Genomic DNA, 27,613 nt, shown 5'->3' with positions numbered 1-27,613 from the left:
GCCTTCCTGACCTGTAGTCTTCTTCTTGACCTCTCCGCCTCCATCCTACTCCGACCTATCACCCTCACCTTGACCTCTTTCCACCTATCACATTTCCAACGCCCCTCCTCCAAGTCCCTCCTCCCTACCTTTTATCTTCTCCTGCTGAACACTCTCTGCTCATTCCTGAAGAAGGGCCTGTGCCCGAAACGTCGAATCTCCTGTTCCCTGGATGCTGCCTGACCTGCTGTACTGTTCCAGCAATAAAGTTTCAACTTTGATCTCCAGCATCTGCAGACCTCACTTTCTCCCAGAGGAAATGGAGGCTAGTGAATCCTGCACTTTCTCAGCCTTTATCCGCAGTAAGTGCAGCAGAGACTGGCGTGCTAGAGGACAGCTCCTACTCCATCCCTACATCCCAGGGTAGAACCTGACCTGGAGAAACAACTCAATGCTTGAAAAATGAGTGGATTGGATTTATGTGAATCATGTAGTTGAATAAATAGGTGATGAAGTTTGATGCTAAAAACTTTGTGTGTTTTTTTTCAGGTGTCTGAGGAAACAACTGAAGGAAATAGAGTTCTACAGGAACTCATTCCTGATGGCATCAATACCCCTGTTCAAAAGCATAATCGGTAAATGCTCTTCATTAATTTAAGTTATTCAATCATAACTGAATTAAATTGCTATTTGACTGGAGAGGCATTTATTTGCAATTCTGGCCAGCCTTCTGTGGGAAGGATGTTGTGAAACTTGAGAGGGGAAAAAAGATTTATAAGGATGTTGCTGGGTCTGGAGGGTTTGAGCTACAGGGAGAGACTGTATAGGCTCGAGCATTTCTCGTGGGAGCATCAGAGGCTGAGCGGTGACCTTATAGAGGTTTATAAAACCATGAGGGACATGGATACGGTGAATAGGCAAGGTCTTTTTCATAGGGTGGGGGAATCCAAAAATAGAGACAAATGTTTAAGGTGAGAGGAGCAAGATTTGAAAGGGACCTAAGGGCCAACCTTTTCACGCATCTGGGACCAGCTGCCAGAAGAAGTGGTGGAGGCTCGTATAATTACAACATGTAAAAGGCATCTGGATAGGTATATAAATGGGAAGGGTTTAAAGGGATATGGGCCAAATGGGACTAGGTTAGATTGGGATGTCTGGTCAGCGCAGATGAGTTGGACCGAGTGGTCTGTTTCTGTACTGTATGACTCTATGACTCCATAAATGGGGTTATCTGGACTGTAGAGCAGATTTTCCAAAGGCAATCATGTGGAATGGCATCCAGTGTTGTGTATAGTTTATGCATAGATACATAACACAATAATACAACTTACATGCAATTATATCCCTTGTCTCCTGAAGGATGTGCCTTACTCAGTGGTTTGGTTTCATGGTTGTCATTAGCTCCTCCAATTACATGCTCAATCAGTTTACCTCTTCTTTAAACATGCTACAGCTCATTTCTTTGATTGTGTTTACATCGACATAGTGTCAGTCTGGGTTGCCTCTGTACTCTGAGCCAAATTGCTGACTGACTCTTCTCCCTCATGACTAGTTGTAACATGGGAGTTAATGAATTTGTGTTGGCATTCACTCCATTCCCGTTTGACATGTGCACTCTGCTGGATGTCAACCTAGTATTCGGAGAGAGAAACTCTCATCATCATTTTCCAAGGGCAGTCAATCTTCACAAGTGAGCTTAGGACATAGAGCTCAATTAAACCTCCACTTCTTTACACTGCACAAAGACCCCAATTTATCTAATCTTTCCTCATCGTGGAAGCTCTCCAGTCCTGGCAATATCCAGGTAAATCTCGCCTCTCTGTACTGTGGTTACTCGAAATGGACTCGTGATTCTGTGGTTCCAGTCTAATTGATTGTTTTTTAGTTGTAGAATAACAGCTGACTTGCCTTCCATTCATTTCAAATTAATGTTATAAATTATTTATTATAATATATTTTAAGTAAAACTAACAAATTATCATCTATCTACATGAAGGCAAGCCAGCTGGAAACAATTCTGTGACTCTCACCAATGTGCACTTTCCAATAGGTCAGTTTGTCTCAAATGATTCTAGAATTGTTGAAACCAACTGTTTTTGCTGATGGTCATCAACTGATTAGAGTTCTCCTAAATGTATACTCCAATAGCCTTTTTACGAAGGCTTCCTGAAGGTTAAATTAGACTGTTGCTTTAAAGTCAGATCTGGCTGAATTACTCAGTGATGTTTTTCCTGTTTAATTGGCAAAGACTAAAAAGATGACTGTTACTACAACATGAGAAGTCAATATCATTATATTTGATGTGCTTAAAAAAGAATTTGGGAAAAAAACTTAGATAGCATTTTCAAAGAGCCAACAGCAACACTATGGACTTCTGCGTTATATGATTCTATGATTAGTTCGAAATTTAATTAACCACACTGGTGACTGACTAATATTGAATATAATCCCTACAGTGTAGAAACAGGCCATTCAGCTCAACAAGTCCACACTGACCCACCAAAGAGCAACTCACCCAGACCCATACTCCTACCTTATAACCGTGCATTACCCAGGACTAAGACATCTAACCTATATCCCTGAACACTATGCGTAATTTAGCATGGCCACTTAACCTAACCTGCACATCTTTGGACTGTGGGTGGAAACTGGAGTGCCTGGCAGAAAACCACACAGACACAAGGAGAACGTGCAAACGCCACACAGACACTTGCCCATGGATGGAATCGAACCCGGGTCCCTGACGCTGTGAGGCGACAGTGCTAACTGCTGAGCCACTATCCTGCCCATAGATAGGCAGTATTAGTTTATTCTTTGCAACAGCTCCATACACCCGACTGGCTTGCTAACACATTATTGTTAAGAATCATTGGAAGAGGAGTAGGCCATTCAGCCCACTGATCCTATTCCTTGATATCCTTATCAAACCAAATTTATGTGTCTCAATCTTAGTATCAGACTGAAGTCACGAAGAAGGCAATCTGGGTAAGGATGGCAGGATTCCTTCCTACAGTCTATTAGTGAACTTATTCAATTTATACAATAATCAAACATTATCATAATCTCTTTGCTGGTATAAGCTTTTCATTCTGATGCTTGCTTCATCTAAATTCTCAAACTATCCTATTCAGCTCCCATTCTAAACGTTACTGGACCAAAAAACTACCTGTAGCCAGTTTTATGAAAGAAGATCCACTGATTGAAATGGTGTGGAATTCTTGAATTGCCACTAGTGGTGAGGATCCTAAAATGTTATTGTATTACCACGAATCTATGCGTGAACAATGTGCAATTGATAAACAATCGAAGTGAAGTAGCTTTCATTATATTGATTTTCGACATTCATAGAATTCCTACAACGCAGAAAGAGGCCATTCGGCCCAATGAGTCTGCACCAACTCTCCAAAGAGCACCTCACCATGGCTGATCCAGCTAGCCCACACATTCCCTGGACACTATAGGATAATTCAGCATGGCCAGTCCACCTAACCTGCACATTTTTGGACTGAGGGAGGAAACCCACACAGACATAGGGAGAACATTCAAACAGACAGTTGCCTGAGGCTGGAATCGAACCTTGGTCCCTAGCACTGTAAGGCAGCATGCTAACCACTGAGCCAGATTGCATGTGTGGTCCATTTGTAGCCCAACCCTATTGCCCATGTAAGCAAGATAGGTGTTAGGGTAGAATGCAAATTTCTATAACATTGTAGATCTCTGCATTCTGTAGATAAAAGATTAGTTAATGGAGATTGACTCACATACCCTTGAGTTTACATGGTCAAGCGTTAATTGAATTGAGAAGCTATATGTAAATGCAGTTTCTAAACCTAATTTCTTTAACGACAGGAAACAGTATGTTGATGCATACGTGGATTATAAGCTGAACATATCCGTGAAGAAACACTTTGAAGCCTTTTCACAAGGTTTCAGGAAGTCAGCACTGCCGGTGGTGGACATATTCTTCCCTGGAGAACTGAGGAATGTTATTCAGGGGAACACTGGATATGAGTGGGAGCTGCTGGAACAGGTGTGGCACTGAGTTGCACATTTACTTTTCAATGTCCTTGACAATTATTGTCTGCACAGGAATGTATGCAGTGTTACAATAATTAGACAATAGTTTATAATCTTCAAACCACACCAATTCTTCATTAAAATCCATGGAGAGCTTGTAACCCACACCATCCAGTTGAAATTCAATCAGCCACCTAATTTCAGTGGAAAGTACAACAGGGTGGGAATGTAATTGATTCCTGAATTAATTCCTGAAGAAGGGCCTGTGCCCGAAACGTCGAATCTCCTGTTCCCTGGATGCTGCCTGACCTGCTGTGCTGTTCCAGCAATAAAGTTTCAACTTTGATCTCCAGCATCTGCAGACCTCACTTTCTCCTCGGGAATGTAATAGGAGCAGGTCACACACCTCCTCAAACCTGTTCCAATATTTTAGTTAGAACGTGATTCATCTGTACCTCCAGTGACATTCAAACAGCTTTGATCCATTGAGTTCTTTTTAACTCATTCATGGGATGAGAGTGTTGCTGGCTCAGGTCAGCATTTACTGCTGGTTGCTAATCGCCCAGAGGGTAGTTAAGAGTCACCCACATTGCTGTTGATCTGGAGTCATATGTAGGCCAGAACAGGTAAGGAAGACTGTTTCCTTCCCTAAAGGACCTAAGTGAACCAGATGGGTTTTTCCCTCAACAATCATTTCATGGTCACTGTCAGATCTAAATTCCAGATTTTATTCAATTCAAATTCTACTATCTGCTATGGTGATATTTGAACTCAGGTGTCCAGAACATAACCCAGGTGTCTGGATTAACAGTCCAATGATAACACCACTTGATCATTGCCTCCCCTATTACGTCACCTTACCTAATTCCACCTGATCCTGTACTACCAATGTCTTTGATTTGTGCTCCAGATTACTGATAAACTTTGTCTATAAAACCCCTTCCTAATGCCATTCCTTAATGACATTTCCCAAAAATAAGATTCAGAATTCCCTTCACCATTTTAAATCATTTTGTATAATCCAGTTAGATCATCACTCCACTGTATAAACTCAAGGACATACAAGCCAATCGCCATTAATCTATGTTTTATATCTACAGAATGCAAGATATGCGGGATATACACAAACTGACAAAACAGTCAGGAACTTTTGGAAAGTCTTTGAACAGCTACCAAAAGAGAAGAAATTACAATTTCTTGGTAAGTAAATTTTAGATTAGATTAATTAGATTAGATTAGATTACTTACAGTGTGGAAACAGGCCCTTCGGCCCAACAAGTCCACACCGACCCGCCGAAGCGCAACCCACCCATACCCCTCCATTTACCCCTTTAACCTAACACTACGGGCAATTTAGCATGGCCAATTCACCTGACCCGCACATCTTTGTGACTGTGGGAGGAAACCGGAGCACCCGGAGGAAACCCACGCAGACACGGGGTGCAAACTCCATACAGACAGTCGCCTGAGTCGGGAATTGAACCCGGGTCTCTGGCGCTGCGAGGCAGCAGTGCTAACCACTGTGCCACCGTGCCGCCAAAACATCATGAGATTTTAATGGATAGAAGATTGGACTGTTTACATAGACCAGGATGTTATGTTTGGTGAAATTGAAATTGCTCATGTAGCTATCCAAGTGTATCAATAACCTGGAGCACACATCAAAGTCATTGATAGTGCAGGATCAGACAGAATTTTGAAGCCTGAAATCAACAGATTTGTTTTTAGGTAAGGGTTACCTAATAGATCAAAGTTATTTAGATGGCAATGGAAGCACAGTTAAACCATGATCTAATTAAATGTTGGAATAAGCAGAAGGATTATGGAAATAGATAACATTGAAGGAAGCCATCTGGCCGGTTGCTCTCTCAAAGAGTTGACACAAGCTAATTAGTCCAATTCACTTTTGCTGTTTATTCTGAAAAGGTATGGATGCTGGAAATCAGAAACAAAAACAAAAATTGCTAGAAAAACTCAGCAGGTTCACAGCATCTGTGGAGAGAAATCAGAGTTAACCCTTCTTCTGAAGAACAGTTACTGGACCTGAAACATTAACTCTGATTTCTCTTCACAGATGCTGCGAGACCTGTTGAGTTTTTCCAACGATTTCTGTTTTTGTTTGCTGCTTTTTTCATTGTTGAAAGAAGGAAATATTACAGAGCTTTCCTCCTCTCTCAAAGGACCATTGCAGCTGTTTCCACTGCCAGTTCTGCTGGTCCATTCCAGATCATAGCAATTCACTGCATAACAACTTCTCCACTGAATCCTTGGTAAAATCTTTTCAGTCTACGTCTGATTACAGGATCTCCTCACATTGGAAGCACTTTCCCATTTCTTCTGAATCAAATCCTTTAAAATTTGAAACACTCCTTAAATTTCCTCTTAGCTTATGCAACTTATATGAACAATTTTCTTACTTTATATGAACAATCTCAGCATTTACGGTCTGTATAATTAACTGGCGTCTCTCATCCTTGAGATGATGTCAATCGCATTGATAATTATTAACATCTAAAAATGTCTCTCATGTCATCAGTCCCAATGGGCTACTGCATAATGATACAAATCAGTACAAATTAGGAGAAGTAGTAGGCCATTCAGCCCCTTGATCCTGCTCTGCCATTTCATAAAATTATGGCTGATCTGATTGTAATGTCAAAACCTTATTCTTGTCTACCTCAATAGTCTTTCACACCTTACTTAACAAGACTCTATCGACCATCTGGCCCAGCTTTTTCCAGAGACTCTCAATTCTCTGAGGTAGAAAAGAAAATCACCATGCCTGTGTCTAATATGGGCCGCCCCTTATTTTTAAATGGTGATCTCCAGTTCAAGTAAAAGCAAAGTACTGCAGATGCTGGTGATCTGAAATAAAATCTGGAAGTGCTGGAGACCCTCAGCAGGTCTGGCAGCAACTGTGGAGAGAGAAACGAAATTAATGTTTTGAGTCAGATATGACTCTTCAAAACTGTTTTGTTTTCTCTCCACATTATCACTGGACCCGCTAAGTTTTAAAACAAATTATTCATTCACAGGGTGAGGGCGTCGCTGGCTAGGCCAGTATTTATTGCCTCTCCCTAATTACCCAAAGAGCAGATAAGAGTCAACTACATTGCTGCTCGTCTGGAGTCACATATAGGCTAGATCAGGTAAGGATGGCAGTTTCCTTCCCTAAAGAATATTAGTGAACCAGAGGGTTTTTTCCAACAATTGACTCACGGTCATCATTAATTAATTTTTATTAAATATGCTATGGCTGGATTCAAACCTGGGTACCCAGAATTACCTGGGTCGCTGGATTAACAGTCCAGCAATAAGACACTAGGTCATGAATTCCTCCAGCACTTCCTGTTTTCAGACCTAATTCCAGATCATCCAACAGGAGGTTCTATTTTTACCAAATGCATCTTCTCAAGACACCTCAGGATGTTATATGTTTCAATCAAGTCACTTCTTAATCTTGTAAACTCTAGTGGATACATGCTTAGCTGGTCCAACCTTGGCTCATACGTCAAAGTATCCCCCATTCCAAGTATTAATCTGGTAAATATTCTCTGAACTGCTTCCAATGTATCTTTGAGGGATGGGAATTGCTCCTTATTTGACAGAATATTAGATTAGATTACTTAGTGTGGAAACAGGCCCTTCGGCCCAACAAGTCCACACCGACCCGCCGAAGCACAACCCACCCAGACCCATTCCCCTCCATTTATCCCTGCACCTAACTCTATGGGCAATTTAGTATGGCCAATTCACCTGACCTGCACATTTTTGGACTGTGGGAGGAAACCGGAGCACCCGGAGGAAACCCATGCAGACACGGGGAGAATGTGCAAACTCCACACAGTCAGTCGCCTCACGCGGGAATTGAACCCGGATCTCTGGCGCAGTGAGGCAACAGTGCTAACCACTGTACCACCGTGCCATGAAATTCCATCTGATTTAAAGGGCATCTGATGGTTTATTTGTGCTTTGGGGATCAAATGCACTTTATAGATAAGAATATATAATCAACACGAGTAAAGTTTGAGATTTGGGCCTGGAACTTGGCTTATGTGATAACTTCTGGATCACTCACATCAAAGAAGGCCAAAGGTATAGAAGTGAGGGCAGAGACTAACATCAGAGGAACCTGGTACACGTTGAGGTGGACCCAAAAATGGACCAGCACATGACTTTAATCTAAAGGTTATTTTTTTCTCATTTTCAGCCTTTCTGTCTGGAAGTGAAAGAATCCCAGCGGGCGGGTTTCAGAATTTTTCCATTACGATTCTGAACACCAAGAAAGAGACGCCAGATTCCTCATACCCTTGTGCTTACACCTGTGGCAGGATCCTCGACCTTCCCAACTATAGCTGCATCGAAATATTGGCAGAGAAGTTACTTCATGCAATGGAATACGGTGAAGAATTCAATGCACAAGAACTGTAACATTTGCAGTGAGAGATCTGCATCTGAGAAATGCCGGAGTGATTGACCAAGAAAACATGACTGATTTATATCTTAAAAGTTGCATTAGAGCATTTGTTTCATTGCAACACAGAAAACACCTGGATGTGGTATTGCAATAGTTTAACCCTCTATGATAAAATTGAGACATTTGTTACATTTTCATTCATTCACAAAACATGGCGACTGATGTTAACATCAACATTCATTTCCTGAAAGAGTCAGTCATATTGCTGTGAATCTGGGGCCATATATTGTTCAGACCCAGTAAGGACAGCAGTTATAAGTGAACCTGATGGACTATCAGAATGACCCACTATTTGCACTTTTTCTCCTCCAGGTTTAGCTTCTAGAACTTATATTCTCAAGTGGTAATAATCAGATTTTAACTTGTATCCCTGGAGACCCATTCAGTCCTGTTGGGTAACTAGTCCAATCATATAAACGTGATGCTGCTGTAATCTCTGTATGATAGGTATTGCACCTTACTGTGGGGATTTTAAAAAAAAATCAGTATTCATTTCTGGGATGTGGGTGCCACCATATTGCCCATCCCTAATTGCTTTTGGAAAGGTGGTGGAGTTACTGTCTTAAACTGCTCCAGTCCTTGAAGTTTAGGTCCAGTTATGCAAGGGAGTGCTGTTGTGCAAGGGAGTTCTGGGATTTAGACCCAGTGACAGTGAAGAAATGACAGTATAGTTCTAAGTCAGGATAGTGTGTGGCTTAGAGGGGAACTTTCTGGCAGTGATGTTCCCATGCATCTGCTCCCTTGTCTTTCTAAATGATAACAGTTGTAGGTCTGCAAGATGATTTTGAAGGAATCCCGGTGAGTTACTGCAGTAAATCTTGCAGATTTGTGCCAATCAATTTCTCATTAATGGTGCCAAACTTCTTGTAGTGATGGAGTTGCATCCATTCAGGCATTTGGAGAATACTCCATCACATTCCTGATTCGTGCCTTGTAGATGGTGGTCAGACTTAGGGGAGACTGAAGGTTAGTTATATGCTTAGCTCATTGGAACCCAAACAAATGTCAGAGGTAGTATTACATGAACTTGGGAGGTAAGGATTGAGAAGATTTTGTTACTGTTATTGGTTTGAACAAGTTTTAGTCTTAGCCACATTTTGAAAAAAAACTTTTGATATTTATCTTAATGACTGGAGCAAACTTATAAGCTTTTCATCAAAATTTAATGAGCTTGCTGTTATTTCAAAGTATATGTAATGTCATGCCACATAGAATTACATTGGCTTGTTTCTGTGCTCCATATTCATTCAGACCAACCAATCTATGCCAACATTTATGCTCTACTCATCTACTCTCATCCTTCCTCATCAAATGGAACCAGCATGATCTTTTATACCTGGTGCCCTCATACACTTACCTCACTCCCACTTGAACATTAACATGCTATTTGTCTCAACTACTCAGTATGGTAGAGTTTCAGATTCTCGCTACTCTTCCATGGAAGAAGTTTCTTCTGAATTCTCCATTTGATTTAATTATCCTGTACTAATTTCCCCAACTTCTCTCTTTGCATTCTCTCTGTGCTTACCCTTATCAAAATCTCGATGAGACTATCAACAGAACATTCACCAATATTTGCTTTACGACAAAAAAATCCAGTCATTCATTGTTCACCATTACGTATAAGCTCACACTTCTAGAATGAAGAAACCAAAACAGTGCACTTTGTCTTACAGTTGATGCACTTTGTAAAATATTAATTATTTCAATGTGTAAACAGCTATTCAAGCTTTATTTTGATATTTATAAAGAAATGATTGAATGATTGATTTTTATTCTTTGTCTCAGAGGTAATCATTGAGTGATGATAGAGCTTTCATTTTTGCAGCCCAGCATTTGCCAGTGGATAGAGCAAGAGGGTGACTCAGTCATTGCCTCCCTTTCCACATGACTGCTGCTTCAGTCTGTTGCTGACTTTACAGATACAATGCAGACACAATTCGATCAACTTGCCAACTGGTTCCTTGTATTTTCTTGAACCTTTCCCAGTGCTGTACTGAGGACACAAACCACCAAAGCATCGCTGCACAGTTCTGAAGATAGAAGGTGAATGTGGTTCCCGTAACAACTTGTGAATCTGTCTCCTTAGAAATCTGCTCCTGCACCATTTCTTTTGAGGGATAGAAAGCTATTTTCGCCCTGTTTCCTTGCTGTTGTCCCACGTGACCCGTAAGTGCATCCTTTTCAAATAGCACCAGCTTATAGTCCAACAGGTTTATTGGAATCACTAGTATTTGAAGCGCTGCTTCTTCATTAGGTGGTGAAGGAGCAGCACTCCGAAAGCTGTGCTTCCAAATAAACCTGTTGAACTATGACCTGGTGTTATGTGATATTTAACTTTGTCCACCTCAGTCCACCACTGGCACATCCAAATCATGCCTTTTCAAATATTTATTCAAGCACCTTTTGAAAATCACTATTGAATCTGCTTCCATGACACTTCCAAGCAGAGCACACAAGATCATAGCAGTTCACTACATGTAGCTTTTTCTACTCATCTCCACCTGGTTTGAATTGCCAATTACCTTAATTCCGTGTCCTCTGGTTACTTTATAGAGGATTATAAAACCATGAGAGGCATGGATAGGGTAAGGTCTTTTCCCCAGGGTGAGGGAGCCAAAGATGAGAGGGCTAAGGTTTAGGATGAGGGGAAAAGATATAAAATGAAGCTAAGGGGCAACCTTTTCATGCAGAGGGTGGTGCATGAATGGAATGAGCTGCCAGAGGAAGATTACAACATTTAAAAGGCATTAGGATGAGTATATGAATAGGAAAAAATTAGATGCATATAAGCCAAATGCTGGCAAATGGGACTACATTTGTATAGGATAATTGTTTGGTAAGGTTGAGTTGGATGAAGGGTGTGTTTACATGCTATATATCTCTATGACTCTCTACTGATCCATTCACCAGTGAAAGCTTTTCCTTACTTTTATCAAACTCCTGTTATGACCAGTTGAAGCAATATTGGACAAGTCAGATTCTAGAGAAAATCATTAGTTGAAATAGCATAACCATTACCTTTTTCAAGGTGGTACCGGGGTGGTGAGTCACTAAATCATATTTATGAGAGGCTGTCAGTGAATTTTAATAGAAGCACATGTTTATTACTCCAAATAAAAGGAAACAATTGAAAAAGATTATCATAAAGAACAGAAGGAAAGACTCAAATATTTTCCCCAGCAATATCCTTTACAGATACTCCTTCCCAATGATGTGTCAGTCCTGTCTTCACTTAGGGTAATAGAGCTATATACCTGCCTAATCGTCGGGTACTTGGAACAGTCCATTTTCCGCAGCTACACCGGCACCATTCTCCATCGTTTCCTCCACTGCATCGATGACTGTATCGGCGCCACCTCATGCTCCCACGAGGATGTTGAATAGTTCGTCAACTTCACGAACACCTTCCACCCTGACCTCAAGTTCACCTGGACCATCTCAGACATCTCCCTCCCCTTCCTGCAAATTTCCAGTGACTGACTCAACACAGACATCTAATTCAAACCCACTGACTCTCACACGTGCTGGACTACAACCTCTCCCACTTACCTCCTGTAAAATTACCACCCCTTATTCCCAACTCCTCCACCTCCGCCGCATCTGCTCCCAGTTGGACCAATTCCACCATAGAACATCCCAGATGGCCTCCTTCTTCAAAGACCACAATTTTCTCTCCCTTGTGGTCGACGATGCCCTCCAGCACATCTCCTCCACTTCCCGCACCTCTGCCCTTGAACCCTACCCCTCCAATCGCAACAAGGACAGAACTCCCCTGCCCTTACCTTCCACCCCACCAACCTTCAGATACAGCACATCATCCTCCGTCATCTCCGCCACCTACATATAGACCCCACCATCAGTGATATATTTCCCTCCCCACCCCTAGCTGCATTTCGGAGAGACCATTCCCTCTGAGACTCCCTTGTTAGGTCCATGCCCCCCACCAACCCACCCTCCTCTCCCGGCATGGTACCTTGCCACCATAAGAGGTGTAAAACCTAGTCCCACACCTCTACTCTGACCTCCTTCCAAAGCCCCAAAGTATCCTTCCACATCCAACAAAGAATTTCCGGTACTTCTACACACATCTACTACTGTATCCATTGCTCTCGATGTGGTCTACTCTACATTAGGAAGACAGGACGCCAACTTGTGGAACATTTCAAAGAATATCTCTGGGACACACGCACTAAGCAGCCCCACTGCCCTGTGGCCAAACACTAACTCTCCCCCCACTCTGCCAAGGACATGCAAGTCTTAGGCCTCTCCACCGCAAACTCTAGCCACGTGATGCCTGGAAAAAGAACACCTCATCATCTGCTTTGGGACCCTCCAACCACATGGGATCAACGTGGATTTCACCTGTTTCTCCATTTCCCCTCCCCCCCTCACCTTATCCCAAATCCAACTCTCCAATTCGGTACCGCCCTCTTGAACTGTCCTACCTGTCCATCTTCCTTCTCATCTATCCACTCCACCCTCCTCTCTGATCTATCGTCTTCACCCCCAACTTCATCTACCTATTGCATTCCGAGCCACCTTCCAACAAGCCCCATACCCCTCCTATTTATCTCTGAGCCCACTTGCCTCCACCCCCACATTTGTGATAAAGAGCTTATGCTCGAAACGTCAATTCTCCTGCTTCTTGGATGCTGCCTGACTGGGTGTGCTTTTCCAGCAACACTCTCTTCTACTCTGATCTCCAGCATCTGCAGTCCTCACTTTCTCATAGTGATATACAGCATGGAAATAGACCCTTTGGACCAACTTGTCCATGCTGACCAGATATCTTAAATTAATCCAGTCTCAATTACCAGCATTTGCCCCCTATCCTTCCAAGCCCCTCCCATTCACATACCCATCCAGATGCCTTTTAAGTGTTGTAATTGTTCCACCCTCCACCACTTCCTCTGGCAGTTCATTCTATTCTCCATTTTTAAAGCGTGCTTGTTTTGATCTTTTTTCTTCCCCAAAGTTCCAAAACAATGCAACAGCTTATAAAACAGTACTTATTGCTCCAAGAATTTGAAGAAATCAGCTCCAACACTGAAAGTGCCTCAAAAGAAACCACAACTTTCTCCCATCCTCCATCTTGGATTGTCTAAAACTTTAAAAGTTCTAATTCAACTGACACTGTTTCCTTTCAGTGATTTTCTTCACATTCACTAGATGTGATTCTCTCCATTACTGTGTCTCCCTGAGACATGTAGACACTCATTTCTTTCACTGGACCCGAACGAAAATAATACTCAAGACTTTGATTACTATTAAACTTCGAAATAATGTATCTACTGTTAAAGCAGCTTTTCTTCTGACCTGTAGTCACTTCTGGCCTCTGGCCCTGCTTTACCTGTCTTTATTTTGTAAAAACTCTACAAGCTGGTGTATGGGAGAAGGATTCACATTTTTGGATCATTGGAATCTCTTGAGATAGAAGTGACATGTACAAGAAGGACCTAAAGTGGAAGGGGACTAATATACTGGCAGGGATATTTGCTAGAGCTACTCGGGAGGATTTAAACTAGTAAGGTTGGGGGTGGGGGGGTTGGGACCCAGGGAGATATTGAGGAAAGAGATCGATCTGAGACTGGTACAGTTGAGAACAGAAGTGAGTCAAACAGTTAGGGCAGGCAAGGGCAAGGTAGGACTAATAAACTAAACTGCATTTATTTCAATGCAAGGGACCTAACAGGGAAGGCAGATGAACTCAGGGCATGGTTAGGAACATGGAACTGGGATATCATAGCAATTACAGAAACATGGCTCAGGGATGGGCAAGACTGGCAGCTTAATGTTCCAGGATACAAATGCTACAGGAAGGATAGAAACGGAGGCGAGGATGGGTGTGTGTGTGTGTGTGTGTGTTTTAAGAGATAGCATTACAGCTGTGCTGAGGGAGGATATTCCCGGAAATACATCCAGGGAAGTTATTTGGGTGGAACTGAGAAATAAGAAAGGGATGATCACCTAATTGGGATTGTATTATAGACTCCCTAATAGTCAGAAGGAAACTGAGAAACAAACTTGTAAGGAGATCTCAGCTATCTGTAAGAATAATAGGGTAGTTATGGCAGGGGATCGACTGGGATTGCCATGGTGTCAAAGGTTTAGATGGAGAGGAATTTGTGAAGTGTGTACAAGACAATTTTCTGATTCAGTATGTGGATGTACCTACTAGAGAAGGTGCAAAACTTGACCAACTCTTGGGAAATAAGGCAGGGCAGGTGACTGAGATGTCAGTGGGGGAGCATTTTGGGGCCAGCGACCATAATTCTATTAGATTTAAAATAATGATGGAAAAGGATAGACCAGATCTAAAAGTTGAAGTTCTAAATTGGAGAAAGGCCAATTTTGACGGTATTAGGCAAGAACTTTCGAAAGCTGATTAGGGGCAGATGTTCGCAGGTAAAGGGACGGATGGAAAATGGGAAGTCTTCAGAAATAAGATAAGGAGAATCCAGAGAAAGTATATTCCTCTTAGGGTAGGTATAGGGAATGCTGGATGACTAAAGAAATTGATGTGGGACTAGGTTGGGTTGGGATATCTGGTCAGCATGGACGGGTTGAACCGAAGGGTCTGTTTCCATTTTCCAAAATGCAAATTCAGCGTGTTGAGCTAAAACAGGGATGCAATCAGCTCTGCAAGCCTTGAAACTTAGCTCGAAGCTGTGGAATGTAGTTTACATTAAGAAGGAACTTAAAAATCTCTACAGTGTAGAAACAGGCCCTTTGATCCAACAGGTCCACAGTGACCCTCCAAAGAGTAACCCACCCAACCCCATTCCGCTCTCCTGCACTTATCCCTGACTAATGCACCTAACCTACACATCCCTGAACACTATGGGCAGTTTAGCTTGGCCAATTCACCCACCCTGCACATCTCTGGATTGTGGGAAGAAACTGGAGCACCCAGAGGAAACCCACGCAGACACCTGGAGAACATGCAAACTCCACACAGAGTCACCTAAAGCTGGAATTGAACGCAGGTCGCTGGTGCTGTGAGGCAGCAGTGCTAACCACTGAGCCACCATGCCGCCCTTTATTTCAAACTGGTGGAGAAACTTGAGGAGAACTGGATTCCACGTCGGAATCACGTGGTCAGTCAGTTCACGAGCTTTCTGGTGAAGAGCTTTGTGAAAGGTAAAGTGCTGTAGTCAGTGATTTTAGTGTTTAAACTATTAAATTTACTGTACTATTTCATTAAAATATATGACTTACAATATTTAGTTAGACTATGCTTTGTTTGTGTTAGGCTAACTGTTAGGTCAGAGTACTGAGTATTGCGTTATAGGAGAACTACCTGTCGTTAATAAACACTACAGCAATTATCTCAGCATTTAGCTTGTCTAATCATTTAGCCTATATCACATGATTTATTGGAAATGCTGTCTGGAATAATTGCTAATTCGAGTTTTTGACCCTCAATCAGCACACACCTTCACAGAACAGCTGAAAACTAAAAACTCATGTACTTTACAAGCCAAGGTCCCACATAATAAAGATATATTAAAGGTCTTCATCATATTCTTTATTCTGCCTTTGAGCATTAAAAGAGAATGTTTGCAGAAATATTACAATAAACATACAACATTATTAAGTTTATTGGTAAAATAAAGTCACCGTAAGCCTACCAGACTTTCTCATGGACAGAGACGACTGGTGGTGTTTTAACCTGAGGGCCACCACACCACAGGCAAGGGGAGAGGTTGAGATGGCAGGTTTTTTGGGGTGCCCTCAGCAGTTGCAGGAATTGAACTGTTGCTGTTGGCATCGCTCTGCGCAACAAACCAACCTTCCAGCCAACTGAGAGTTACAGTATCAGTGAAGAATGTTGGATTAAGTTTTACACAGCCTTACGTCTCGTGAATCAGAATTCTTCTGTCATTAAACAGGAAAGATTGCTCCTAAGGAGGCCATATAAATTAGTATAGCACACAGAGGACTCATATTACTACATGGCTTTCATGAATAATTCAGCTTATTGTGCAAAATAGAAAGAGTTTGGAGTCATAGCATAAAAATAGGTGTTACCCATTTAAACAGAGACAAGATAGTTTTTTTCCCTTTCAGAGGGCTGTGAATCTTTGGAATTCCCTTCCTCAAAAGGCCGTGGATGCAGAAACTTTAAATAGTTTTAAGGCAGAAGGAGAAAGATTATTGATTGCCGAGGTAATGAAAGATTTTGGGGATATGCAGGAAAGTAGAATTGAGGTTAAAATAAGGTCAGCCACGATCTTATTGAATGCCAGACAAGGCTCCAAAGGTCTACTCTTGTTCCTTATCCGTATAAGTCACAGCAGTGCAAGTGTTGAACGGCCTCCTATCTATATTAATATTCCGCACCACATTGAGATATGGCATTAGTATACCAGTGAAATATATCCCAAGTCTAGAAGTAGTTCTAAGGGCTTTTACAGTGAAATGGCAGTGTCGCTACCTGAACTTGGGCTTGGAAAATCTAGGTTCAGGTTCAACCTACCGCACAGATTTCATAACACGTACAGACAAATTAATTTAAAGTAACAATGAAGCAGTTGTAATGCTATCACATCATGCCGCAGATTGTAATACCAGGCCGGACCCTACAAAGTGATCGGATATCAATTGAGTAAATGTGGTTGAAAGTTTACTTCTCATATTGTTCGATTTTAGTTGCCAGTGGCTCGTACTGTTGTAGAGTGGCAGTGGCGGAAGAAGGGAATTCCTTAAATAAGGAAAGATATTCTGTATGTCTTTGTGAGAGAGACTCTCAAAGGCAGTTTGTTTGAACTTGAGCTACAGAAAAGGAATTTTATTTTTATCGGACTATCTCTAGCGTGAGGGAAATGGCATAGTGTATTATCGTGAGACAATTAATCCAGGTACCCAGCTAATGTTCTGGGGACCTGGGTTCAAATTCCACCACGGGAGATGTTGGATTTTGACTTCAATAAAAAAAAACTGGAATTAAGAATCTATTGATAACCATGAAATCATTGTTGATTGTTGGAAAACCCAACTGGTTCACTAACGTCCTTCAAGGAAGGAAATCTGTCATCCTCACCTGGTCTGGCCTCATGTGACTTCAGACCCATAGCAAAGTGGTTGACTTTCAATTGCCCTCTGAACTAGCCTAGCAAGCTAGTCATTTGCACCAATCACTAAAAAAATCTCAAAGATATGAAACCGGACAGATCACCGGGCATTGACTTAAGCACCAGAAAGGACAACGGCACAAATAGTCCAGTCGAGGTCTGTTTGGAAGGATGGTGTGGACCTACTGGGCTAAAGGACCTGATTCTACACTGTAGAGATTCTAAGGATTGTAAGACCCTGCAAAGTCCTCCTCACAAACACCTGGAGGCTAGTGCCAAAATTGGGAGAGTTGTCTCACAGACTAGTCCTCAGATGCTGACTGACTTGCTGTGCTTTTCCAGCACCACTCTAATCTAAACTCTAGTCAGGCAATAGTCTGGCCTAGTCATACTCACGGAATCATACCTTACAGACAACGTCTCAGACACCATCATCACAATCCCTGGATGTGTCCTGTCCCACCAGCTGGACAGGCGCAGCAGAGATGGCAGCTCAGTGGGTATGCAGTTTGAAAGGAAGTTGCCCTGGGAGGCCTCAACATTGACTCCAGACCCAATGAGAATTGGATTTTCCCTTCTCTTGGTTACCAGTTGTTTAAAGGGGCAGTAATAAAGTGAGTGGAGAGGGGAGTTGGTGGAAAAGTTGGGCTCAGACAGCAGAATGCAAATGAGTCAAGTCCTGCACAAACAGAAACATTCTTGCTGTTTCATAGCTCAGGTTAGCCAGTAATACTAACTCCACCTTCTTGGTGAAACAGTCGTCACTTCTTTCAACCTAGTCTACTGCATTCGCTGCTCACAAAGCTGTTGCTTTTACATTGGCAAGAGCAAATACGTCTGGGTGACTGCTTTGTGGAACATCTCCACTCTGTACATAGGATTGACCTCAACATCCTAGTTGCTTGCCGTTTCAATTAACTCATGCTAACATTTCTGTCCTGGGTCAGCTCCAATGCTCCAACAAAGCAGAACACAAATTCCAGGAACAATGCCTCATTTTCTGCTTAGTCACTGTACAGACTTGAGGTCACAATGTTGAATTCCATAACTTTAGAAACTAACTGCATTATGTTAATAGTCACAAACACCAATTTAGATTAGATTAGATTAGATTCCCTACAGTGTGGAAACAGGCCCTTCGGCCCAACCAGTCCACACCGGCCCTCCGAAGAGTAACCCACACAGACCCATTTCCATCTGACTAACACCTAACACTATGGGCAATTTAGCATGGCCAAATCACCTGACCTGCACATCTGGAAACCGGAGCACCAGGAGGAAACCCACACAGACACGGAGAAAATGTGCAAACTCCCCACAGACAGTCACCCAAGGCTGGATTCAAACCTGGGACCCTGGTGGTGTGAGGCAGCAGTGCTAACCACTGAGCCACCGTGCCACCCTAACACCATAACCACCTGATGAAGGAGCAATGCTCTGAAAGCTAGCGCTTCCAAGTAAACCTGTTAGACTATGATCTGGTGTTGTGTGATTTTTAACTTTGTCCACCCCAGTCCAACACTGGCACCTCCAAATCATGACTGCATTGTGACTGTTCTCCATTTTTCCTCACATTCCCCCACTCTCCACAAACTTGTGTAGTTTTTATTCCCAGCTATCATCAGTTCTGAGGAAGGGTCACCGAACCTGGAAGGTTAACTCTGATTTCTCTCAACAGATGCTACCAGACCTGCTGAGCTTTTCCAGCAATTTCTGTTTTTGTTTGTAATTTACAGGATCCCAGTTCTTTCAGATATTTTGTTGGCTAGTTTGTGTCTTGTTTACTTTGCTCTTAGTAGAGAGGACCCAAGCTCTCCCTTTGACACCTTACTTTAGACCTATTTTACATCTTTTTGCCTTTCACCACCACTAACAACCCCTTGGTCTATTGCACTGACCCTCTGTTTAAAAATGAAATAAAAAAAATTCCAAAACTTTCAATTCTGAAGAAGTCATTCTGGACTCGAAACATTAACTCTGTTTTCTCCCTCCTGAGAAAAAAAATTGCTATCAGACCTGGTGAGTTACTCCAGCACCCCCTGTTTTTGTTTTAGATTTCCACCATCCACGGTATCTTGCTTGTTTACCAACAGAGTGGTTTCCTCTTTAATGTTTATATGGGATCTGTTTAGATATTCTGAGTCGATTTTCATTCGCCGACTGTACCCCGAGTTCCTGATGTGGCCTCAGATTCGGTTTCGGATTCAGTTCTCTTTCATGATCAGTCGGAAATGGAAACTCAATACATTGGAAAGTTAGTCTCCAAAATATTTCAATTCGCGTTGCAATTGGCTCGCGCCACTGGATCAGAGGCGGAGCCATAAAAAGGGAATTCCCCCAAAGATTTGAATATATTCTGTGTGTGGGGCTGCATTGTCAAAGGCAGTGTTGGTTGCCCGGCAGGAGTATTTTATATCTGACTTTCTGAGTTGTGATTTTTATATTCCTCTCTCTCGGTTCCCACTAGATTGAAGAAGGAATAATAAAGCAGGCAGAGAGAGAGAGAGGAGGATGTTGTCTTGGGGGGAGTTGACCTCAGGGAGCGGACAGAATCCCTGCTCTCAGTCAGAGGAGATTCTCAAAGGAGAGAGAGTTCAACATATTTGCAGCCGGGAAGGAGTCACTGTGTTTGTGTTGGAAAACGGGAAAGTTTATACCAGAGCCCGCGGATGGAAGCGAAAATCAAAACCTGGTGAGGAAATGGAAATATAACAATCCTGTCTATAATAGGAAGAATTGTTTAAAATTAAATGGTTATATATCTGAAGATGTACATGTGAAGATGTAGACGTATTGCAAAGCAAATAAGGTGTTCGAAGTTTGTAGCTAACGATGTGTGGGATGGGACACCACGTATTATAAATCTTACATTGCGTTTGTATTCATTTATGGGTCGCTGACTGAGTCAGCATTTATTGCCCAATCCTTGTTAAATGTTTATTTAAGACTCTTGTTACAGCCTGATAATTCATTCAAATTAAATACAATTCCGGGGACAATTTTATGTTTATTTTAATGCAGTGGCCGAGTCGCACACTGCATTTGTCCAACTATAGCTACAGTTTGAGTGTCGATTATAATGTAGATGTCGGTTATAATGTGGATGCTAGATATAATGTGGACATCAACTATAAGTTAGTTATGGGTTCGAATATATTGGTTAGTTGGAACGCGGTTATTGGTTGTAATGTGAGTGTCGATTATACAAAGCAGGATTACGATGGTTTGGGTTTTAAGTGAAATTTCCAGAGAGATGTGGTACATTTCTTCCCACACATCCCTTCCCCTGCTCTCTCTAAATTACGTTTCTTCATTTTTGTTTGTGGCATCTTTCGGTTTCGTTTCTCTCAATCACATGGACAGCTGCAACAATAACAGTCAGAATCCGGCTCTCAGCCACGAAGCAGCTGCCTCCAAACATCAGCTCAGTTTGATCCTGTACAAAATCCAACGATGAGCGAACAGAGCCAGCAAAATCGTTGTGGAAGCAAAAAATGTTGATCAAACTTGTAAATTCTCTGGGGATTTGGATTGATAATATTTGTCTCACAGTGAAACTTTGCTCTATTCACACCACTGGAGTTGATTTTAAGCCCCTGGATGGATGGACCATTATCATTGCCCAGGGGGGGTTTCATGACCCACCAAGGGCACATTAATTGGCATTTTAACCAACAATAACAGGGATGTGACGAGGGCACCCATCAAAGTCCAGTGGGTCTTCTCTTTAAGATTAGTAAATCAGAAGCTAAACCCATTTTCTCCTACTCTTAGCTTTTATTATCACATAATTCAGCTTTTCTTCTTCTCCTACCTTGCTCTCTATTATCTTCTTGTTCCTACTCCTTTCAAATGTCTCTCACACTCTCTCTGGGTTCCATCTCAATGTATCTACAAGAGAGAAGGTTGAGGCTAGTCCAGGAGTTAGAGAGAGCAAGTTATATAGTCAAGGCAGGCAATAGCACGGCTGAGAATGAGGGAAGACTGATAAATTAGACTGCATTTATTTCAATGCAAGTGACCTGACAGATACAGCAAATGAACTCAGGGTACGGATGGGAACATGGGACTGGGATATCATAGGAATTGCAGAAACATGGCTGAGGGAGGGACAGGATTGGCAGCTCAATGTTTTGGGTTACAAATCCTACAGGAAGGATGGAAGGGAGGCAAGAGAGGAGGGAACTATCACGGCAGTACTCAAAGAGACTATTCCTTGTGGATTTCCAGTGATGGCAAATGAGTGGAACTGAGAAACAAGGAGAAGGTGATCACTTTTATGGGATTATCACACAGGCCCTCCCAGTGGTCAGCAATCAATATGTAGATGGCCATACTAGAGAAGGGGCAAAACTCCACCACATCTTGGGAAATAAGGCAGGGCAAGTGACTGAGGGCTTAGTGGGGAGCACAACTAATTCTATTAGTTTTAAGAGAAAAGGATAGGCCTGCTTCACAAGTTACATTTCTCAATTGGGGAAGGTCGATTTTGATGGCATTACATACAACTTTCAAAGTTGATTGGGGAAGGCTGTTTGCAGGTAAATGGACAACTGGCAAGTGGGAGGCTTTCAAAAGTGCGATAACGAGAATTAATGGATGGCATGTTCCAGTTAGTGTGAAGGGCAAGGCTGGCATGAGTAGGGAATACTGGACGACTATAGATATTGAGCCTCAGGTCAAGAAAAAGAAGGAGGCATATGCTAGGTTTAGAAAGCTGGGATCAAGTGAATCCCTTGAGGAGTATAGGGAGTGTAGGATTACACTTAAGAAGGAAATCAGGAGGGCAAAAAGGGGATATGAGACAGCCTTGGCAAATAAGATTAAGGAGAATCTAAAGAGACTCTACAAGAATATAGCAGGCAAAATAGTACTTGGGGGAGATTAGGACCCTTCAAAGGGAACTATGAGTCTGTCTAAGTGTGGAATCATGGGAGATGGGTGAGATATTAAATTAATATTTTGTGGCAGTATTTACTGTGGAGAAAGACATGGACGCTAGGGAACTTGGGGGAAATAAATAGTGATATCTTGGAAAGAGTCAATATTACAGAAGAGGAGATGCTGGAGGTCTTAAATGCATAAAGATGGATGAATCCCTGGGATCTGATCAAGTATATCCCAGGACATTTGGGAAGTTAGGGAAGAAATTGCGGGGCCCCTAGCAGAGAGATTTGTAACATCATCAGCAACAATTGAGGTGCTGGAAGACTAGAGGATGGCTAATATGCCATTATTTAAGAAAGGCTACAAGGAAAAGCAGGGAACTACAGACCAATGAGCCTGATGTCGGTGGTAAGTTGATGGAGAGGATTCTGAGAGAAAGGTTCGACGTATATTTGGAAAGACAAGGATTAATTAGGAATAGCATGGCTTTGCGCATAGGAAATTGTGTCTCACTAACTTGATTGCATCTTTTGAAGAGGTGACCAAGTTGATGTTTGAATTTGAATGATTTATTGTCACTTGCATTTTACAATGAATAATACAGTAAAAAGCTTCAATTGTTGCCACAATCCAGTACCATTTTGAATAGTTTAAGAATAAAGAGAATATAAAGATATAACTGACAGAGAGTCTATCTTCATTCTGCCTCCACTGTCATGAGTTCATCTTGGAATATTAGATGAATACAGAGTGGTAGACATTGTCTATGTGGACATTAGCAAGGCCTTCGACAAGTTTTCACATGCTAGACTGGTTAGTAAGATTAGATCACACGGGATCCAGGGAGAGCTAGCCAGTTGGAGACAGAAGGGGGTGGTAGAGGGTGGTTATTCAGACTGAAGGCCTATGATCAGCAGTGTGCCGCAAGGATTGGTGCTGAGTCCGCTGTTGCTCGTCATATATATAAAAAATTTGGATGGCAATATTGGAGGCATGGTCAGTAAGTTTGTGGATGACACCAAAATTGATGGTATAGTGGACAGTGAAGAAAGTTACCTAAGAATACAATGGCACTTTGATCAACTGGGCCAGGAGTAGCAGATGGAGTTTAATTTGGATAAATGTGAGGTGTTACACTTTGGCAAAACAAACCAGGGCAAGATATTACATAATTAATGGCAGGGCCCTGGGGAGTGCTGTTGAACAGAGAAACCTAGGGGTGTGGGTACACAGTTCCATGAAAGTGGCATCTCAGGTAGACAGCGTGGTGAAGAAATCACTTGGCACTGCCAGACCCATTGAGCCTTTCCAGTAATTTCTGTTCTTGATACTTCTAAGCATCCTCTCCTTGATCAAGAAACTAAAGTGTGCAAAAGCTCCAACAGTAAACGTGATGTGGGAAGATACTTAACTCAGTGAGTATTTGGGCATGGAATGCACTGTCTGGAGGTTTGACAGGAGCAGATTCAAATGAGTTATTGAAAAGGGTATTTATTTGCCTTCATCAGTCAGAGCATTGAGTACAGGAGTTGGGATGTCATGCTGCGGCTGTACAAGACATTGATAAGGTTACATTTGGAGTACTGCATGCAATTCTGGTGGCTTTGCCACAGGAGGGATGTTATTAAACTGGAACGAGTGCAAAAAAGATTTACAAAGATGTTACTGAGACTGGAAGGTTTGAGTTATAAGGAGAGGCTGGGACATTTTTCCCTGGAACGTAGGAGGCTGAAGGGTGTCCTTATAGAAGTTTATAAAATCATGAGGAGCATAAACAAGGTGAATAGCCAAGATCTTGTTCCCTGAAGTAGAGGAGTTTAACTAGAGGGCATATGTTTAAGGTGAAAGAGGAAAGAATTAAAAGGGACCTGAGGGGCAACTTGTTCACACAGAGGGTGGAGTGCAGATGGAATGAGCTGCCAGAGGCAGTAGTAAAGACAAAAAAGCTGCAGATGCTGGAATCCAAAGCCGACAGGCAGGAGGCTGGCAGAACACAGCAAGCCAGGCAGATCAGAAGGTGAAGAAGTCGACATTTTGAGTGTAACCCTTCTTCAGGACTGAGGTGGGTGTAGTGGGAGCTGCAGATAAAGGGGATGGTGGGGCAGGGTAGTGAAGTGGGGGGGCGATAGGTGAAGATCCCTATCCCCAGGTTGGGGGTACAACCTGGTTGGTCAATGGAAGGAACGACTCTGGTTGGTGGCAGGGACGAGTGGAAAGGAGGGGGAGGAGCTGGGAAGGGAGTCGTGGGGGCGTGGGAATGGAGGTTATTTGAAATTGGAGAACTCGATGTTGAGTCCTCCAGGCTGTAGGCTGTCTAGGCAAAAGATGAGGTGTTGTTCCTCCAATTTGTGGTTTGGTTCGTTGTGGCAATAGAGGAGGCTAAGGATGGTCATGTCGGGAAGGGAATTAAAACGGGCAGTGACTAGGAGGTCCAGTTAGCCCCCGCGGGCCCGGCTAAGATGCTTGGCGAACCATTCCCTAAGTTTACATTTAGTCTCCCCAATGTAGAGAAGACCACATTGGGAGCACCTGATACAGTGAACTAGGTTGGAAGAGAGGCAGGTGAACCTCAGTCTCACCTGGAAGGACTGTTTGGGGCCCTGGATGGAGTTGAGGGGGATGGTGCACTGGCAGGTTTTGCATCTTTTCCAGTTGCAGGGGAAGGTACATGGGGCTTCATGGGGGTTTTACAGGGAAGAGGGTTAATAGCCCATATCTACACCCCTCATGATTTTATAAACCTCAACCTCCTACGCTCATGAAAAAAGTCCCAGACTATTCATCAGTAGAGGCAAGTATAATTGAAACATTTAAAAGATTTTTGGATAGGTACATCTTAGGAAAAGTATTGAGGAACGTGAGCCAAACATGGTAAATGAGACTAGTTCTGTTTAGAATAGCATATCGGCATGGACAAGTTGGGCTGAAGGATTTGTTTCCATGTTATACAACTCTATGACTTTGCCCCCGCAGCTCCCTCGGGCAATGAGTTCCAAAAACTCACAACCCTCAACCAGAAGAAATTCCTCCTCATATTAGGCTTAAATTGGTACCCCTGTATCCTGAGACTATGCCATGTGGTCCTAGACTGTCTCATATGGGGGAATATCCTCTTAGCATTTGCCCTGTCAAGCCCTATAAGAATCACATATGTGTTTCAATTAGGTGACTTTCATTAATCTAAATTCCAGTGAGTAGAGTCCCAACCTATTTAGCTTTTGCATGTAAAATAATCCCTCCATGTTCAGGACCATCCTATGAGCCACCAATGAAATGATATATTTTCTTAAATAAAGGAATGAAAACTGCTCACAATACTCCAGATGTGGTCTCACCAACACCTTGTAGAGCTGCAGTAAAATTTCACTATCCTTATACTCCAACCCCCTTGAAATAAGAACCAACATTCCATTAGCCTTCCTGATTACCTGCTGCATTTGTGTGCTAGCATTTTGTGTTTTGTGTACAAGTGCCCCCAAATCCCTTTGTGTTACAGCTTTCTGCAGATTTTTTCCATGTCTCTGTAAACTGTTCAGAAGGTAAGGTGGTGGTGAGCTGCCTCCTTGAACTGCTGCAGTCCGTGCGCTGTTGATGGTCCCACAATGTGGGTCAGGAGGGAATTCAAGGATTTTAACGGTGACAGTGAAGGAACAATGACATATTTCCCAGTCAGGATAGTGAGTGGCTTTACAGGAAACACTAGTGGTATTCCCATATATGTGTTGTCCTTGTCCTTCTAGATCATAGTGGTTGTGGGTTTGGAAGGTGATGTCTAAGAATCTTTGACTCAGCATCATATTCGAATGGGGATGGAGTTTCTGATCTTTAGAACCCCTTTTTAAAGAGAAGTGTTTCCTAACCTAATTTCCTAATGGCCCTTATCTACACCCCTCATGATTTTGTAAACCTCTATAACATCACTCCTCAACCTCCTATGCTCATGAAAAATGTCCCAGCCTATTCAGCCTCTCCTTATAATCCAATTTCCTCTATTCCCAGTAACATCCTGGTAAATAGAACATAGAACATAGAACAATACAGTACAGAACAGGCCCTTTGGCCCACGATGTTGTGCCGAACATTTGTCCTAGCTTAAGCACCCATCCATGTACCTATCCAATTGCCGCTTAAAGGTCACCAATGATTCTGACTCTGCCACTCCCACAGGCAGCGCATTCCATGCCCCCACCACTCTCTGGGTAAATAACCTACCCCTGACATCCCCCCTATACCTTCCACCCTTCACCTTAAATTTATGTCCCCTTGTAACACTCTGTTGTGCCTGGGGAAAAAGTTTCTGACTGTCTATTCTGTCTATTCCTCTGATCATCTTATAAACCTCGATCAAGTCACCTCTCATCCTTCGCCGTTCCAATGAGAAACGGCCTAGCACTCTCAACCTATCCTCGTACGACCTATTCTCCATTCCAGGCAACATCCTGGTAAATCTTCTCTGCACCCTCTCCAAAGCTCCCACATCTTTCCTAAAGTGAGGCGACCAGAAATGCACACAGTACTCCAAATGTGGCCTAACCAAAATCCTGTACAGTTGCAACATCACTTCACAACTCTTGAATTCAATCCCTCTGCTAATGAACGATAATACTCCATAGGCCTTCTTACAAACTCTATCCACCTGAGTGGCAACCTTCAAAGATCTATGTACATAGACCCCAAGATCCCTCTGTTCCTCCACCTGACTAAGAACCCTAACGTTAACCCTGTATTCCGCATTCTTATTTGTTCTTCCAAAATGGACAACCTCACACTTGGCAGGGTTGAAATCCATCTGCCACTCCTCAGCCCAGCTCTGCATCATATCTAAGTCCCTCTGCAGCCGACAACAGCCCTCCTCACTGTCCACAACTCCACCTATCTTCGTATCATCTGCAAATTTACTGACCCACCCTTCGACTCCCTCATCTAAGTCATTAATAAAAATTACAAACAGCAGAGGACCCAGAACTGATCCCTGCGGAACTCCACTTGTAACTGGGCTCCAGGCTGAATATTTACCATCTACCACCACTCTCTGCCTTCGACCGGTTAGCCAGTTTTCTATCCAATTGGCCAAATTTCCCTCTATCCCATGCCTACTGACTTTCCGCATAAGCCTACCATGGGGAACCTTATCAAATGCCTTACTAAAATCCATGTACACTACATCCACCGCTCT

At 42.6% G+C, this 27,613-nt stretch overlaps 2 protein-coding genes across 5 annotated transcripts in view; both read left to right on the top strand.

The window, feature by feature from the left end:
• The window catches only part of LOC122539482 (probable E3 ubiquitin-protein ligase HERC3), a 52,808-nt gene extending 42,573 nt beyond the window's left edge, over positions 1–10,235 (top strand). Inside the window, exons 21-24 of the mRNA XM_043674360.1 lie at positions 529–614; positions 3,829–4,009; positions 5,097–5,196; positions 8,207–10,235. Coding sequence (XP_043530295.1) covers positions 529–614; positions 3,829–4,009; positions 5,097–5,196; positions 8,207–8,427 — 588 coding nt within the window. The 3' untranslated portion in view covers positions 8,428–10,235. The remainder of the gene's footprint in view (positions 1–528; positions 615–3,828; positions 4,010–5,096; positions 5,197–8,206) is intronic.
• Positions 10,236–19,913: 9,678 nt separating this feature from the next.
• Positions 19,914–27,613, top strand: part of LOC122539480 (probable E3 ubiquitin-protein ligase HERC4) — a 67,785-nt gene continuing 60,085 nt past the window's right edge. For all 4 annotated transcript variants that reach the window (XM_043674357.1, XM_043674358.1, XM_043674356.1 and 1 more), the window contains exon 1: positions 19,914–20,242. In XM_043674357.1, the coding sequence (XP_043530292.1) occupies positions 20,062–20,242 (181 nt within the window). In that variant the 5' untranslated portion in view covers positions 19,914–20,061. The remainder of the gene's footprint in view (positions 20,243–27,613) is intronic.

The sequence above is a fragment of the Chiloscyllium plagiosum genome, chromosome 32, assembly GCF_004010195.1.
Source record: "Chiloscyllium plagiosum isolate BGI_BamShark_2017 chromosome 32, ASM401019v2, whole genome shotgun sequence".
NCBI classification, from domain to species: Eukaryota; Metazoa; Chordata; class Chondrichthyes; order Orectolobiformes; family Hemiscylliidae; genus Chiloscyllium; species Chiloscyllium plagiosum.
Note: the sequence above shows the minus strand (reverse complement) of the source record. Positions and strands in the feature narration are given on the sequence as shown.